We start from the raw sequence: 12,145 nt of genomic DNA, 5'->3' as shown, positions 1-12,145 counted from the left end.
TGAATCTCTTCTACTCTGTTCTTCATATTTTGAAAAGTTAAGTCAAATCCCCTCTATTAAATCCCCTCCTAAACTAAACCTTCAGTTTGTGGCTCATAGGTATGTTTTGTTTGGAAATGGCTTGTCCTTGTTTCTGCTTTGGAAATTGACAACTGCTCTAGAATAATTCTGTCTTGTCATTATTTCTGCCTCTTCTCTTCAAACTGAGAAGACTTATTCCAAGAACCCAACGATGATACACTGTAAACTAACCAAATAGCAGTCAAACCAAAATGAAGTTTGCACAGGCCTCTGTGTGGTTTTGTGTATTTTGTTTAGATTGTCTCCATCCGCCTCCCCCATCAGCTTACCTGCTGTTTATTTCATATTAATTCAACATCTTTCTGTGTAAAAAAAAATTAAACCTTTTTAATTGGTTAATTCCTCCCTCACACACCCATTTACAAGTTTAGCCAATACATTTTTCAGATGTCTTTTCTATTTTCCTTTTTCTAGATTTAGTGGCTGTTTTGTGTCCAAAAGGCCCACTTCGTATGCTGGTTGAAACAGCTCAGGAGAGAAATGAAACTCTCTTTCCGGCTCTTATTTACTCTTGTAAGTATTTCAGAATGATGTTAAGTTAGTGAACAGCTTAGAATTTACAGAGATTCAAACACATGTAATTATGATCATTATCGTGGTACTTTTTCTCACCTTAAATGCATAGCATTGATGGAAATGCTGCAGATCTGTTTCCTTGCAAATTATTATCTTCTGCCTGACATTGGTTCAAGAGAGTTTTCAGTATGTGTGGAGATAGAAGAAATATTTAGAGATTGAGGAGCCAGTATTCTCATTTAAAATCTTATTAATCAAGAACTGTTGAGTACTTGTTATATACATGTAGGTGGATCTTGCACTAGCATGTTGAAAGAATTGTACTTTTCCTTCAGAATGTGTTTGCCCTTTTTTTGGTTTTAGAGTCATACACTTCCTAATCATTCAGTAACTATTTATTCATCATTGACCTGATCTGCTCCCACAGAGCACTGTGGAGGATATAAAGATGATTAAGAGGGACTTCCCTGGCTGTCCAGTGGTTAAGACTCCATGCTTCCAATGCAGGGGGCCTGGTTGGGGAACTAAGATCCCACCTGCCATGGCATGGCCAAAAACTAAATTAAAAAAAAAAAAGATGATTAAGATACTTTGCTTTCCCTCAGAGTGCATTTGCTTACTTTTTTTTTTTTGGCTGTACTGCACGGCATGTGAGATCTTAGTTCCCCGACCAGGAATCGAACCCAAGCCCTCAGCAGTGAAAACTCAAGAGTCGTAACCACTGGACCGCCAGGGAATTCCCTTGCTTACAATTTAGAAGTGAGATAAGACAAGTATATAAACAACATTCGAGGCAGGCTGTTATCCGATTATTCAGAAGGAACGCAAAATGCAGAAAGAGCTCAAAACAGGGAAAATCTAAATGGGGAATCAGAGAAAGGCTTCATGGAAGAGACAGCATTTGGATTGAACCTTCAAACGGTGGGTAGGATTTCAGCAAGCGCAGATGGAAGAGTCATTTCCAAAAGTGGGCTTGGGAACTTCCCTGATGGCGCAGTGGTTAAGAATCCGCCTGCCAGTGCAGGGGACACGGGTTCGATCCCTGATCCGGGAAGATCCCACATGCCACGGAGCAACTAAGCCCCTGTGCCACAACTACTGAGACTGCGCGCCACAACTACTGAAGCCCGCGCAGCAACAAAGACCCAATGCAGCCAAATAAATTTTTTTTTTTTAAAAGTGGGCTTGTCACAAAGAATGGCTTGGAGGCATAAGTGTGGGGCATCTTCTTCAAATTTCAAGTGTTCCAGTTGACTAGAACATGGAGTACAAAATAGGGAGAGTACTAGGAGATGGGTTTGGAAAGGCACTCAGGGCAAGATCACGGATAGCTTTGAGGGACTGGTTTAGATCTCTGTATTCTATTCATGATCACTTGGGAATCACAGAAGGTTCTTAACAGAAGACTAATGTGATCAGAGCTGTGCCTTTGTAAGCTTGCAGCATTGTGCAAGATGAACGGGAGGGAGAGAGAACGGGAAGCATAACTAAACAGATATTGCCATGATCTAGGTGGAAAGTAATGAGAGTCTGAATTATGGGATAGGTAATGGCAGTCAAGGGAAAGGCCTTGATGAGAGCTTTTGGAGGTAGTTTCAGTCATTCTTAGTGACGAGTGAGAGAAGTTTAAAGCTTAAAGGGAGGATGATAAAGAAGAGAGGTTTTTCTTATTTGAGAAATCTGTGTAGTGTTGCCTGTAGCCCATATCTAATTTTCTTGGCAGGACCTGTGAGCCATCCAGGTAGAAATTTCCGGCAGGAGTTTAGAAATGAAGTACCAGTGCAAAGGAAAAGGTTGATAATAGAGATGCAGAATTGAAGAACATCAGCATGGAGGTGACAGTTGCAGCTGTGGGAGTGGATGAGTGATTCAAATCAAAGGAGAAGAGAAGAGGACACCAGGAGTAGATCTTTGTCAACTACTATGTTTAGAGAGTGAGAAATGAAGAGAAAATAGTAAATGGAACATAAGAAAATATCAGAAAATTGGGAAAACCAGCATTTTTCACTTAGCAGTAGCATGACTGTTTTTTCATATCAGTACATGAAATGTCTGCATAGTTTTCTCTTATATAGATATTAAATAAAGGGTATCTTTATTGATCATTTCCCATTACAAACAATGCTTGCAGAGAACATTTATGAATTTGTGAATATTGTTGTACAGATACATTCATAGAAATGGAATTGCTAAGTCAAAGGATGTGTGCCTTTAAATTTTGATAGATAGTGCCAGATTGCCTCCTCAAAAGGCTATACCAGGGCTTCCCTGGTGGCGCAGTGATTGGGAGTCCGCCTGCCGATGCAGGGGACACGGGTTCGTGCCCCGGTCCAGGAGGATCCCACGTGCTGCGGAACGGCTGGGCCCATGGGCCGTGGCCGCTGGACCTGCGCGTCTGGAGCCTGTGCTCTGCAATGGGAGAGGCCACAGCAGTGAGAGGCCCACATACCACAAAAAAAAAAAAAAAGGCTATACCAATTTATATTCCCTTCAGTAGTGTGAAGGTCCTAATTAACTAACACCTTCATTATCACTTGTTTGTATATGTGTATGGGAAACTAATAGACAACATCTCGTTTTAGTTTTCATCTTGGCTTATTGACTAATAACTATTAGTTAATAGTAAGTAATAACTATTAGTAATTAATAACTATTAATAGTAAGTAATAACTATTAATGATTATTTGGACTTTTTAATGTATTTTTTAGCTGCATGTTTAAATTTCTTGTTTTATGACTGGCTTGGTATTGTATTTTTCCATATTTTTAGAATTAATTTTTAATTATACAAGTAATACATTAATACTTTATCATTGAAAAAATTTTTGAATTACAGATAAAGTTAAATTTCATTGTAACTGTCATCCTCAATCTTAATACTTTACCAAGCAGTTACTTACCAGTATTATCAGTGTGATATATACCCTTGTGGACTTTTGGCCTATTTATCTGTTGAGTTATTGAAAAAGCAGAGTTTCAAGAAGGAGAGAATGTCAGATGCTATAAAGAAGTGAAGGATGATGAGGACTAAGTAAACCATATAGAATTTGGTGCTTTAGACATCTTTAGTGACATTTAAGAGAGCAATTTCAGTAGAATGATAGGACCAGAAGCAGTATTCCAAAGGGCGGAAAGTGTGCGTCTGTGTGTGTGTGTCTGTGTGTGTCTGTCTGGGTTTTGCTGGCACTGGCAGTGGAAGTGATACAGTGGACAGAGACTGGGTGATGAAGAAGTAGAGGTAAGTATCACCTACTAGTTCACAGGCAGAGCAGTGGTGACTTGAGAAGAGAACAGGTATGAGGAAAGATCGTTCCAGGAGAGAGAAGGTTGAGGGAAAGGAGCCAGTGGAGAAAGGCTTTGAAGAGACCAGCAAAAAGAAGTAATTACTGGAGCAAAGTAATAAACAAAGCAGGTAGAAATAGCTCTAAGAGTCCAGTAAGAGGAATTAGATGAGAATAGTGAAAGACCCGGAAGGAAGGAAAAGACAGAAAAGCAGAAGATAGTGGAACGTAGAGAGAGGTCAAGTTGGGAGCACGTGTTAGTTCACCTCAGTCTTTCTTGTGAACTTGCTTGAAGTCCCTGTTGTACTCTATATTTTTTAATTGTGGATGTCAAAGTGAAGGGATTGTGAGTTTTAAATTTTTTCTTAGTTTTAGGATTTTACATTTTTCTACCGTTGTATCTATTGTTAGTACCACGATAATGCTGTGTAACAAACCACCTCACAACTTAATGCCTTAGGGGACTTCCCTGGTGGCGCAGTGGTTAAGAATCCACCTGCTACTGCAGGGGACACGGGTTCGAGCCCTGATCCAGGAAGATCTCACATGCCGTGGAACAGCTAAGCCCGTGCGCCACAACTACTGTAGCCTGTGTGCCTAGAGCTCGTGCTCTGCAACAAGAGAAGCCACCGCAGTGAGAAGCTCAAGCACCGCAACGAAGAGTAGCCCCCACTCGCCACAACTAGAGAAAGCCTGCATGCAGCAAAGAAGACCCAACGCAGCCAAAAATAAATAAATAAATTTATTTTTTAAAGAAAAACAACTTAATACCTTAAAAATAATTATCAGTCACCATCACTCCTGCACCTGCGGGTCAGTTGACTCAGCTGATCAGACTTGGCTGTGGTACCTCTGCTCCACATGTTCCCTGTCCTCCTTGGGCCAGTGGGTTAACTGAAGACATTCTTGTATCTGGAGAAACAAGAGGGCAGCAGGCCTGTTAAGTATTAGCACACTGTCATCTCTGTCCATGTGCCATTGGTTGAAGCAAGTCACATAGCTGAGTCCCTGGTCAGGAAGAGGAAAACTGCATTCCAATCTCAGCGAGACCATGGCAAGAGTGTGGGTGCAGGAGGGGTGAAGAAAGGATCTTTCAGTCTGCCACAATGTTAAGCATGTATGTTAATTTTATACTCAGAAAAAGGATTTACTGTTTTTAAAAAAATCACTCGTATATAATATGAATTTTTAAAAACTCAAGTCTGTATAACAATCAATATTGAGATTTTTTTGCAGTAATTCCACACATATGGGAAAATATAAGCATAAAACTTTACCTCCTGTGTAATAGGTTCAAGAAAGTATCTGTTCTCGTGAAATACTGAATCTTTAGTGAGCATTTCATAAATCATTGAGTTTGACAGGTTTTTTTTCAAGTAGAATATACAAAAAACAGCAATATTAATCAGTTCTTTCCCCCTGAAATGGATATAAACATTAATATGAAAAGTTTTTAAGTCAGTCCTTTCAGTTATTTGTTCTTTAAAAATACAATCCTTTGATGCATTTGTATACTCCCCAGTTAAGAGTATTCAGTTTGCAAAAGGGTCTTACCCTCAGGAAACATGTGAGCATTTTTGTTTGTTTTCTCTATCCCTTGTTTGGACAGGAAGAATGTACACCTACTCTTTGGTAGCTTTTCAGAAAACAAAGATAACAGTTCCTTGAGGTTGACCATTATGTAAAGTTTTTCTCTGATTTCATATCAGTTTGGGAAGTTTTTAGATTGTTAATTTTTAATTCACATATTTTTCTATTGATCTAAGATGTTTGGTGTTAAGTTGAAAGATTGGAAAGCGGGTTTTTTAGATATTATTTTAGTAATGTTAATTCATTCAGCAAATATATATTCTGCTCATGATAATTTACATCAGGGGTTAGCAAACTACTGCCCATAGCCAAATCTGGCCCTTGGCCTGTTTTTGTATAGGCCTGAAAGCTAAGAATGGTTTTTACATCTTTAAAGAGTTGATGAAAAAGAAAAGAACAAAGAAGAATATGTGACAGAGGCCAGATGTTGACCCACAAGCCCCAATATTTACTATCCGGCCCTTTACAGAAAAAGTTTGCTGACCCTTGATTTCCATGGTTAATATTAAGTGTTAAACCAGTTTGTAGCTTTATCTTTCTATACTTGCATAAAGAAAGAAAATCAAATAAATACCTGCTGCCTTCATTGCCAAGAAGACTACAGAAATTCGTAAACCCGGTGGTTGCCCTATTTCCTCTTCATTGGGTTTGGATTTAGTTACAGTGAATCCCTAACCTGGCTAATATTCACTTTGATCAGTTAGTCAGGTTATCATATAATGGAACTTGTCTGACCTCTGAATTACACACCTATGGTGAATGAGTAAGTGCAGCTATTACAGGATTTTTATCCTCTTTGGTTATGTATTTCTTTCATAAGCTAGTCAAGAAGCCTTAGAGTATTAGGAAAATGGATATAATTGTAAAATCAGTGATGCCAGAGAAACAGAAAATGCCAAGTATCTTGTTTAAAATTGCTTACCATTACTGGATTGGACTCAGGCTGCTGCTGTCTTGGTTTCTGCTGTCACCCTGTATGGCACATGTTTGTATGTATTTTTGTATTATTGTTGGTGTATCTTCAGGATAAATTCCAAAAGTGTTATTGCTGGGTCAGGGGGTAAATATACATGTAGTTTTGTTAGATGTTACCAAATTCCCCGCCATGTTTCATCCTACCTGCAGTATGTAAGAGAAGCACCATTTTAAAGTATTCACATTGCCTCTTAATTAAAATGCGACAAGATGTGTGTGTATATCTAGAGCTATCTAGATATATTGATATATATGTATTTTTGTGGAGGGGACATAGAAAAGGCAGTTGACCATCCGTTTATGTTTATTGCTTTTAACTTTTTTTTTCTTATTCCCTGTATATAACACAGTTTAGCATTATTGAAAATCCTAGAAATAAGACATAACATGAACATATTCGTTGCATCTTTCGAATTACAGTAATTCATCCGATGCTTTGTGAGCCCCAGTTTGTCCTCTAATTTAGTTCCAATAAGTAATTTTCACCAGTGAATTCACACTGTTTTAGGATATTCAACTAGTCGAGCTGTTGTTTCAGTGGAGTCTTGCTGGCCTGAACAATTTTCCTTCTGGTTACTTTTCAGGGATTATAAATAACAATGAGCAGTTGTATTATAGCAGCTACAGTTTGAAAGCTACAGTAAATGTCCAGTTTCAGAAATTATTTTTATCTGCCAAAATCAAAGAGAACCTTTTGTGGTTTTTATTTTTTTAATAAATTTATTTATTTATTTTTGGCTGCATTGGGTCTTTGTTGCTGCGTGAGAGCTTTCTCTAGTTGCGGCGAGCGGGGGCTGCTCTTCATTGCGGTGCGCAGGCTTCTCACTGTGGTGGCTTCTCTTGTTGCAGAGCACGGGCTCTAGGCGCACAGGCTTCAGCAGTTGTGGCGCGCGGGCTTAGTTGCTCCACAGCATGTGGGATCTTCCTGGACCAGGGCTCGAACGCGTGTCTCCTGCATTGGCAGGCGGATTCTTAAGCACTGCACCACTAGGGAAGCCCCGTCCCAGTAGTTTTTAATATGCATTTGCTTCTGATTGTTAGGGATTCCTATGGTGACATTAAGAAGATTGGTGATTTGTGTGGAGAAATAACAGCCTGCTCTCTATTCGTGAGCTTTCCTTTTGTGTTTCCAGTCCTTACCTGGACTTTTGTCTTTCTCAACAGCAACAATGGTATGGTTGGTGAATATGGCAGAAGGAGACCCAGAAGCCCAAAGGAAGGTATCCAAAAACTCCAATTATAATGCACAAAGTAGGTGGCTTTTATTTGATAATTTCCTGGTTTTCACGGTCATTGTCATCTTATGAGTTATGAAGCAATGATTTTTTAACCACTTTCTTTTGAGAATCTCCTGGAAGCTGTGGTAATACCTAGCAAACACAGGTAAATATTTGAGTTCACATGCTCCAAACCCAACAATCAGCCAGGGCACCCTAGGTTAAGAATTTCTGCCATTAAACACCATTAATTCCAGTATGGAAAGGTTCAAGTTGAGGCTATGGTTTTAAAAAGGTAGAATAAACAGTCTCTTCAAACATGCAAAAATGAGAACCTCTTGTCTGACAAGTCCAGAGTAACTGAAATGTAATTTGATTTGAGTTGTGATAACGTTTATGTTGAGAAGATAAAATATTCCAGGTGGACATGACTTTCTGGAGGAGGGTAAGAATGATGACCTAGGATGGGAGATTGAAAGGCCCACTTGTGGATACTACAGAAGATGTTAAGGCAAACACAAGTTAGGAGGAGTTATAATTAGAAAAGTTGAGGAATAACAGCACAATATCAATAGTCAAAAAGAAAGGAAACCTTTGTTTTTAAGAAAAACAAGGACTAACCTTATGAGGAAGCTGACAAACAGAGGCGGAATAAAGGTTGGTCAGAGAAGAAAAAAGGGCCTTAATTGAGTTGCTGTTTGTCAGGAAAGGGAGAGTTTAGGTTTTCTAGAGCCAAGAAAACTGCTGTTCTAGCATTTGGGTAACTGCAAGGAGGACGCTTTCAACTTAGAATTTGCGTATTTGGGACCAAAAGATAATAGGCCCATTCTGCAGTGAGCGAGGCAGCAAAACAGGGTGGCATTAGACCAGCAGTAGACCTAGTAGAGAAGTGGGAAATAGAGGAAACAGTTGCTCCAGGTCTGGTTGTTGTGTTAACCTTGTTAAGCTAAAGAAAATTGAAAAATTAGTTGTCTGTGAGTATACATGTATATATATGTGAGTATGAGTGTGTTTTGGGTACATCAAGATTTTGTTCTTTTGACAAATGTTGATTGAGCACCTGACTGTGTGCCCAGTATTTGTTAGGCACTGGGGATATAGCTCTGAACGAGAGGTCCCATTCCTGTGGAGTTTATAGCCTGTTTGGGGAGACACGCATGTTGAACAAATAATTCATTCAGATTGTGATAAGCACTACAAAGGAGAAGTGTAAGTTGCTATGAAAGTTTATAGTGGAAGAATTTCATTTGTTCTGGAAAGTTAGGAGGGCTTCCCTGGGGAAGTGATAACAGGAGATGGCCAGCCAAAGAGAGGAAGAAGAGCTTTCTAGAAGAGGAAGCACCATGGGCAAGGACCTTGAAGTGAGGAGGAGCTGGGTGAGCTGCAGAGTTCCTCAGTGGGAGTGTGGTGGGTGTTTCGGGTGGGCGTTCTTCATTGTGTTGACTCCCCTCACATTGTTTAGCATTCCTGCCCCCTCACCCACTAAATGCCAAGGGTAGCTTCGAGGTTTGCAATAACCAAAAACTCCCCCTCCTAGTTATTTCCAAACATCCCATGGAAGGGAGGTGCTACCCCCAGTTAAAAACCTCTGTGTTATAGGAACTAGAAGTTAGTTTGGAGCAAGGGGGTGTAGGATTCCAAGAGGGATGTCTGTAAAGGAAGAAAGTAATAGAACTCAGAGGTTGCCCGAGTGCACCTAAGATAAAAACATCAAGATACAGCATTATGAGCGTGCTATTTATAATTAATTATGGAGGTAAATACCAAAATAAACAGCTGAAAGGGTTGAAGGTAGGGTGAGGGTCGGGAGTGAGGAGGGATAGGGCAGAGCAGGCACTGATGTTTTTATTTCTAAATCGTATACTTTTATGATTTTATAAACTAGCTCAGGGAAGATTCAGGTTTTGTGGAGACCTGGTTAAGAAAACAATGCAAATTAAAAATACAAAATTGCTAGAGCCCCTTTCAGAAAAATGTCCATGCAAGCGAGAGGCCTGAAGTATGCAAGCTTCATTTATTCATAGTAGATGAATAAATATGAACATGTATTAATTTTATAAAAAATAAATGGGAAAAAAGTATTATCAACTTCACTTATGTATTTTAATTATTTTTGACGTATGGAAGGTTCTTGAGACAATCATGTTATACTCACAAATTTCAGTCAGACCGAGTCATTATAACAAAATGACTAACTAGCCCATAAAAAAATTCACTCCCTCCTTTCCCATCCTCCCAGCCCCCAATAGTGGTCTACTTTTATAACTTAGTCACTAAAGCCAGTGGTGAGTACCATCGATCAGTGAGTGCCAGCAGCCCCAGCTGCAAAGATCAGAAGAAAAGTTCTCTCACCTGACCAGAAGTCCTGAGGTGTAGGCATTTGCACGGCTGGCTAATTTTATGACTGGATAATTATCAGGGGCCCCGGTTCTTTCCCGTCTTCCTGCTCTGCTACCCTTAGATATGAGCCTGGTCCTCAGCCCTCTGCTCCTCATGGTCACAAGATGACGACTGCAGTGCCAGGCATCATATCCAGATAACACAACATCCAGGGGAAGAAAGGGGCTGTTTGTGTCTCCTTACGTCTCTCTCAAGGAGTGAGAAAACTTTTCCCCAAATTTCCAGCGGACTTTGTCTCACCACACATTGGCTGGTACCAACCCCACAGCTTTAGAGCTTTCATTGGGAAGAGGAATTGTAGGATGACCACACTTAGCTTGGACTGAACTGGATTTACCACCGGAGTCATGGGTGGGAGGTGGAAACCCAAATAAATCAGTACTCTGCCCTGAGGAAAAAAGGGGAGAAATAGCTGTTGGGGAAGCAACCAACAGGCATTGAAATAACCCGTGATTTGTGGTTTAAGAGCCAGCTAACCCACCTAGTTACGATGACAGGTAATTACTGTTTCCATGTAATTTTCTTAAGGGTATTAAGAGATTTTTCTAAATATTACAACTGTGATGTTCACTTTTTCTTGAAGGCACAGAAAGTGAGTCACAAGACCCCGTGACAGAGAGTGATGATGGCGGCTTCAGCGAAGAGTGGGAAGCCCAGAGGGACAGTCGCCTGGGGCCTCATCACTCGACGGCTGAGTCGCGATCCGCTGTACAGGATCTTTCCAGCAGCATCGTGGCCAGTGACGACCCAGAGGAAAGTATGTGCCTTTCTCTACATTGGAAATTCATGGATTCCTTTAGGTGCTGCAGTATCAAACTCTCCCAAAATAAAATGAATCAAAGTGTTACAGTCCAGTTCTAAACAGCAGTGCAGCTTTTAGTGGGAAATAATAGTTGGTGCTTTTCTCATAGTTAAATCTGTTAATGGACCAAATTCTGCACCTCAGATTTTTGAAATTATCCCTTTACAGCCTGATCTTTGGCATTGATTTTATAAGGTAAAAAAAAAAAAATTTAATATTATTCTGATAAGACTTCATGTCTACAAAATTTTCATTAATATATTTCACTCTTGCTGCACAGAGACCTATGGATTTAAATGCTTCACCCTTTTACATTGTTACTGCCCTTTTTCGGCAAGCACTGTATTTTATTAATTTTAAAGAACATCAAAGGGATTTAGGTTCTCTGCAGAAATGTAAGAGTTTGTTCAGTGTCTAAGGTGTGCTGTCACTGGAATTCAGGTCAGCACTTGGGGCTTCTTAGGATATTAGCCAGTAGAGCCCCCTGGTTAGGGCTCAGTCATCTCTTTACTTATTCTTAGTTAGAGAGGTGATTTACTGAATAAGAAGAGATTAGCACATTTCCCAACTAAATTACCCTCAATTTTTTCGTTTTCAAGTGAAACGCTTTCAAGTGAAACGCTTGATTAAAATATTACAGCGAAAATATTAAGTAGTTTCAAAGAAACAGACACTAGATTCCTTAGCTTCTCTAATCACTATTAATTGTGACCTTGACCTTATCCTTCAGCTTGATCAGAACACTTCTTACAACTCACCATTAGTCTTTTATCTGGGTCAGAACCTGGGCAGATCCATGACTTTGGTGCTGGGCGAGTTTTCCAGATTTTAGAGCCATCTGCAGCCTGCAGCTTTCACACTCTGGGAAACCAGACACAGTTGCCTCCTCTTATGGCCAGCCTTGAGCTTGCGTTTGCTGATGTTTTCTCTGCCTTCAAAGTTATCACTGTAATTAGTTGCCTCTTCTCTTCCTTTCCTCTTTTCTCAAAGATGCATACAGCCAAAAGAAAGAAATATAGCTGTTAAGCATAGCTGCAGTGTGATTCTTTCACGACTGCCTTTCCTACTTGAAGATTCTCTCTCCTGATCATCTCTTCATGTCCTTCTCTTCATCTCTAACTTTTTTTTTTTTAAGAAAAACCCAAGTATTGTCCCTTCTAACTTCAGATTAATATTTTCTTTATCTGGGACCAATATAAACTAATAATTGGTATTCTTTCCTTATCTTAGCATCCAGAACACACATAACCATATCGGATTGCATTAGTGTGTTAAACCAGAGT

General features: G+C 39.8%; 1 protein-coding gene across 2 annotated transcripts in view; it reads left to right on the top strand.

Moving 5' to 3' along the window:
- PSEN1 (presenilin 1) overlaps window positions 1-12,145 on the top strand; it is a 77,910-nt gene that overhangs the window by 51,945 nt on the left and 13,820 nt on the right. For both annotated transcript variants that reach the window (XM_019921714.3, XM_019921707.3), the window contains exons 8-10: window positions 496-594; window positions 7,608-7,694; window positions 10,644-10,817. In XM_019921714.3, the coding sequence (XP_019777273.1) occupies window positions 496-594; window positions 7,608-7,694; window positions 10,644-10,817 (360 nt within the window). The remainder of the gene's footprint in view (window positions 1-495; window positions 595-7,607; window positions 7,695-10,643; window positions 10,818-12,145) is intronic.

This window comes from Tursiops truncatus, chromosome 2, assembly GCF_011762595.2.
Source record: "Tursiops truncatus isolate mTurTru1 chromosome 2, mTurTru1.mat.Y, whole genome shotgun sequence".
Lineage (NCBI taxonomy): Eukaryota > Metazoa > Chordata > Mammalia > Artiodactyla > Delphinidae > Tursiops > Tursiops truncatus.
The sequence above is the reverse complement of the archived record's forward strand: the minus strand, read 5'-3'. Positions and strand labels throughout refer to the sequence as shown.